The 5,484-nt window shown below is 64.0% G+C and overlaps 1 protein-coding gene across 1 annotated transcript; it reads right to left on the bottom strand.

The window, feature by feature from the left end:
* Positions 1 to 3,016: 3,016 nt before the first annotated feature.
* On the bottom strand, positions 3,017 to 5,369 carry MNEG_3461 (hypothetical protein; the record flags this gene model as incomplete). The annotated part of the gene is made up of 6 exons (XM_014048065.1): positions 3,017 to 3,666; positions 3,965 to 4,210; positions 4,406 to 4,450; positions 4,636 to 4,872; positions 5,104 to 5,145; positions 5,300 to 5,369. The coding sequence occupies 6 exons, from the start codon at positions 5,367 to 5,369 to the stop codon at positions 3,017 to 3,019; spliced, it is 1,290 nt and encodes a 429-aa protein (XP_013903519.1).
* Positions 5,370 to 5,484: the final 115 nt, after the last annotated feature.

Below are 5,484 nucleotides of genomic sequence, written 5' to 3'. Positions count from 1 at the left end.
ATGCGTGTGTGTGTGTGTGTGTGCATGTGCGTGAATGTGTGTGTGCATGTGTGTGTGTGTGTGCATGTGTGTTGTGTTACATGAATGCATGCGCACATGTGTGCGTGTGCAGCTGCGTGCGCGCCGCATGCACGAGGGTGCAAACATGTACATGTTGCGCACACCGGCACGCAAGAGCATGCTTGCGTGCATGCAGCAGTCTGGGGGTGTTGACGCGGGGATGTCAGCCGTGCTGACCAAGCGATTGGGCGGCGCAACGCGCAAGCGCTGGCACCCAAGCAGTGCATGGGACGTTGCCGCCCCGTGACGATGCACGAGGAGGGTCATGCAGGCTGTTGTGTGGCATGCGCTGCTGTGTAGTACGGGCATGCATGCGCGGCGCGCCCTGCAGGGGAGGCACTGCGAGCGCGCGCACCCCTTGCCCCGTCCGCTGCAGAAGCAAACGTGTTGCACGCAGTACCGGCGCGGAGGCCCGGCACAGCCACACCTTGAAGTCTGCGCGCTTCACTGGTTTCCTTGCAGGAAGCAGGAAGAAGCCCGCTGATATGTTGGCCGCCCGCCCCGCAACAATCGGGCTGCGACGCGTGGACAGCGCGAGTGCAGCTGGCCCGCCCGCCGCGCCTGCCGCCGCAGCTAGGCAGGGCAGGAGGAATCCCATCAGCAAAGCCACTCTTGTATAAGTCATCGCTTTTAAGAGTGCTGCCACGCAGCGAACAGGCTGGCGGGGTGATCTTCCATGGAAAATCAATGGAACTATAAAAAGGGTACACAGCCCGCTGTGCAACGAGAGATGAATTCGATGTCATAAAAAGTGACAAGCAGCACACCGGCCTGCTGCGACTCGATCGACTGGGCTGGAGGGAATGTTTTGTCACTCAACACACACCACCTGGAGAGTGTTGCGGGTGTGGCGCCCCGGAACTTTGGGCTGCTCGGGCAGGGCGAGCTACCAAGTCAGCGGTGGGTCGCAAGGCCTTGGCGCAGGGGCGCATGTGAGGAAAGGCGTCAAAGACACGAACATGCCAAACCTGACCTACGCCGTGACATGACTGCTGGTCTTGCGTCACACCATTCTGGTCAGCTCAAGCAGCGGCCTCCTTCTAATGCGGCAGGCGCCATCTTGTTGCCGAGAGGTGCTGGATCAACGCTCGAGCGCGGACGGCCCCAGTAGCAGTACAAGGGTCAGCGCTGCGACTGTCCCACCCACCGCGCCCCTCGTTTTTGGAGGCCCCCATATCCGCTCCAGGTGCCTCAAGCATCCTGCCCGCGTGTGCCCGAACTTGCAGCACCTCAGCAAGCTTTACAGTGCGTCAGAGCCACAGCACAGGCCGTCTTCGGGAGTGTACACAGAATTGCCACTACCTCTTACTCAGCTCGCCGCGCGCCTGCGCGCGTGGAAATGCAGCGCCTTCCCAAAGTGTGTTGTGAGTTTTTGCGGAACGGGCACCCGCCATCACCAAGCAAACTGCTTACGCAACCAAGTAGCTGCAGCAACGCCTGTGCGATCGATTGGGCGACCGGCACTGAAAACGATACCCAGGAAAGCGGAGGCGCAGTATCCCCATCCAACCACGTGCAGCCAGGGCGGCCCGCGTGCCGCGGGATCGCAGCGCTTGGAGCAGCAGGCGCGCGCGGGCACACACAGGGCCCGCACGCAGACAGATGCCCTGCAAATGCAATAGTCGTTCCCGGCCCCAAGTCGCGTGCGTTGGGTGCAGAGGTACCCCGGGTAATCATAGCCCGGTGCCAGCAAATGCCGCACAGGATGACACACAGTGCTCTAGCAAGGCGCCGCCACCGGGGTGGCGGCAGCGCGGCGCTGCCGGCCGCAGGCTCAAGTGCCCGTGTGCTCGCACGGGGCGCATGCCAGAAAAAGGACGACGTGGCGCTGCTTGGAAGCCGCCATTGGAGATGAGAGCGCGGTGTTGGGTGGAGGCGCACCCACCAGAGGTGGAGTGACAGGCGGGAAGGGGGCAGGGGGACGGGCTCGACAAGCAGCAGGGAACTTTGGCCGACACGTACTGCGCGACCGACGGCAGGGATTGACATCCTTAACCTTTACAGGTCCAACCTCATTGAAGGCGTCTTTGAAAACCGCAACCGTGCAGCTTTTGACTGAACGGCGAGCGGCGCTGGAAGGGGGTGCTGGGTGCCAAAACCAGAGAGATGGGGATAGAAGTAGAACTCAAAGAGACACGATGTTCAGGGCTTATGTGCAGACTTGGGCACGCATGCACGTTTATTGACAAGAGGGATAGCAAGCACACAGCCACCGGCTTCCGCGCACCACACGCAAACGGCGCACTTATTTGCGGCAGCGGCAGCGCGGCGGAAGCCGAGGCCGGGACCGCAGGTCCGGCCGCGTTATTGTGGGAAAATTGGGGCGTGCCTTTGGGCCCGGCAGGAAGCCAGCGAGCAAGCGGGCTGCAGCCGCCTCTTACGAGGCAGCTGCTGCCACGCTTGCTGGCGGTTATGGTTGGAGGGATGCGGCGCCTTGTGATGAATCGATGCACCGTCAGGCGTTATCTGGAGGCGGCCGCTGAGCGCGCGGCGTTCGCAACACATGCGGCACGCGGTGAGTACACACATGTGTGCACGCACATGCCTGACCAGCAGCAACATCGGCCGACGGCCAAGAAAGCCACCGGCAGTGCCAGTAAACACCGCAGCGCGACGCGCCGAGCCGGTTGGCGAGCAGCCGCGCGCCCGCCCCCAGCGGACGAGCTCGCAGTCGCATGCACACGCCGCCCATGCAACTGCGTTGCTGACTGCGTCGCGCACAGGCTGCCAAGCAACGAAGGCGCCAAAAGGGTGTGCCAGCCGCGCACCCTCCGCACACACATGCCCCGTCATGCAAGGCAAGCATTATTTTCTGTCCCGCAAGCCGCAGCCGCTGCGGCTGCGGCGCGGCCGATGGCGCGGCGCGCTCAACAACGGGGCGGGGCGCCCTGGGCGGGGCCCGCGCCGGCCGGGGGCCACGCGCCCCGCGAGTGCCCGCCGTGACCAGAGTTTGAGATCACAGCTCGCCCCTAAACTCGAGCAGCAGCCTGCGGCGGGAGTTGTAGCAGTAGCCCGCCTTGCACTGGTCGTTCGCCGTCGAGCTCTGGTCGGCGTATTTCGAGCAAGAGCCTTGCGTGGAAGTGGGCCCGCCGCCCGGCAGGTTGGGGCACTTTGCCTGGTCGGCAGGGGAGGCGTCGGCGGGCAGGGGCGCCATCCCGACGAAGTTCTTGTCCTTGTTAAAGTTGTCGATCAAGCCTATGCAGCTGGAGATCTTGGCGTCGGGCGGGGGGGCGGTCGGCCCGCAGCAGAAGTCGAGGTTTGCCTTGTAGCCGAGGCCGGTGGCGCCCGTGAAGCAGTCGCCGCTGCAGGTGGAGCTGATCCGCGCGTTGATCAGCGCCGCCATGCACTGCTTGCCGAGCTGCTGCAGGTCGCAGAGGGACTGCCCCTTGACGCACAGCACGCGCAGGGGGTCGGCGAGCGTGCACGTCTGGGCGGTGTCCGTCTTGGTTGTGGCCGCCTGGGTGAAGGACCGGCCCCAGAGCTTGAGGCCGTCGACAAAGTACTGCGTCTGGGCGCCGCGATTCTTCCAGAAGCCATTGGTACGGGTGTAGCAGCCGCCGAAGGGGCCTTTGACCAAGACCTTGACCTCGTCCGACTTGTCGCAGCCTGCGGCGCGGGGGGCGGGGCGCATGGTTTTTGGGGCGGCGCTTATGTGTTTCGTGCGTCTACTTTGAGTGTGCATGCGCGTGTGCGCAAAACAAACGAGGGAACAGCAGGCTGCCATGCGCAAGGAACCTGCAGTTGATATGGGGATTACGGAGGCCCGCCTGCCACAGAGTACAGCAAACGCATGCTTTCGAGCCAGACCAGCTGCACGAATGGAAGCTGGAAGGGCAATCTTGAGGGGAACCGCGCCCAAGGCTCAAGCGCAGGAAGGGGCCGCCCGGCGCTGCCGCATACTCACCGTTGTTGCAGACAGTGACCATGATGGTGTTGACCCCGAGCTTGAGGCCCGTGCAGGAGTAGGTGTACGGCGGGGCGCCCGTTTTGATGAGCGCACAGGTCGCGCCAGTGAAGGTGATCGTGGCGTCGGTGGGGAAGGAGGCGGGCGTGAACGCCAGGGAGACAGTGACTGGCGGGATCGAGCCGGCGCTGGGGGCGGTGATCGTCGTCGGGGACGCCGTTATTGAGACGCTGTAGGAGTCGCAGCCTGTGGGGATGGGGCGCGGCCGAACAGGGGGCGGGGGCAGGCGGCGTCGGTCGCGGCTTGCGAGGGGAGCCTTGGCGGGCCGCCGACAAGTGCGGGGACACGCCGGCCTGCTGATACGGGCTGCACGCTGCGGTTGTTGATGCCATGGGCCGTTCGATCATGCGCGGTGCCCTGCAGGGCGGTCCAGGCACTCACTCAGGGTGACTACAACGGTGAAGGATGTCTTTGCGTCGCAGCCCACTGCAACACATGAAAGGCAGGGTGAGAAGGCGAGCAGAGAGCAGCTGGTGGGGTGGAGGACGGCACAGCCAGGCCACACCAATTCGTGGTTTGTCAGCACCATGCAAGGGGACCCTCGGCCTGTGCACGTATTAGCACACCCCATACAGGACAAACTTGCGCGCTTCGTGCACGTCCGCGCGCACCGTTGTTTGCTGCGGAGACGGTGATGACGTTGGTGCCGGGCTGGATGTTGGTGCAGGTGTAGACGTCTGTGACACCCTTGCGCGTGCACGTGATTGGGTTCGGGCCGAACGTGAGGGCCGCGCCGGCCAGGGAGGGGCTGCGGGTAATGGTGACGTCAGCGGTGCCGGTGCCGCCGGCGCCCGCCACGACGCTCTGAGTGGCAGGAGTGGCCGTGAGCTTGTACCCGTCGGCGCAGTCTGCGGTAAGGGGCAGAGTACGACAGGAGGCGATCAGGAGAGAGGCATGTGCCAACATCTGGGCGCACCGCAGGCGGTTTATCGCAGGTGAGCTAGGCGGCAATCCGGTCGTGATGCAAGGGGACCCCCGAGGGTTGCGGGCGGTGTTCGGTGTCCGAGGTTGGATGGGTTGACGGGTTGCGGGGGTATAGGGTGGTGGTTTGGTTTGACTGAGCAGGCCTGGTCACTCACTGGGGTTGACGGTGACGGTGATAGTGTCCTCAGCACAGCAGTCTGCGGTTGTGGGCAAGAAACGCACGAACAAAGGGTGACGGCGCGCTTGAGTTGCAAGAGGTGACTCGCTCGGGCATGCGCAGGCTCCGAGCGGCCGACAAGTGTTCCTTGGTGCGCCCGGCGCGCAGGCTGGCGCAGACACGTGCGCGAGCACGTGCGCGCCTCGGCACATAATTGCGTGTGATTGCGGCGGGAGGGGAGCTGGCGAGCTCTTGAGGGTGCATGGCACGATTGGGGCCTTGCAAGGTTTGGCTTTGTGGACGCCACACACACACGCGCGAACACACACACACACACACACACACACACACACACACACACACACACACACACACACAC

The sequence above is a fragment of the Monoraphidium neglectum genome (assembly GCF_000611645.1).
Source record: "Monoraphidium neglectum strain SAG 48.87 unplaced genomic scaffold scaffold00435, whole genome shotgun sequence".
NCBI classification, from domain to species: domain Eukaryota; kingdom Viridiplantae; phylum Chlorophyta; class Chlorophyceae; order Sphaeropleales; family Selenastraceae; genus Monoraphidium; species Monoraphidium neglectum.
This window is presented reverse-complemented; position numbering and strand designations above follow the sequence as displayed.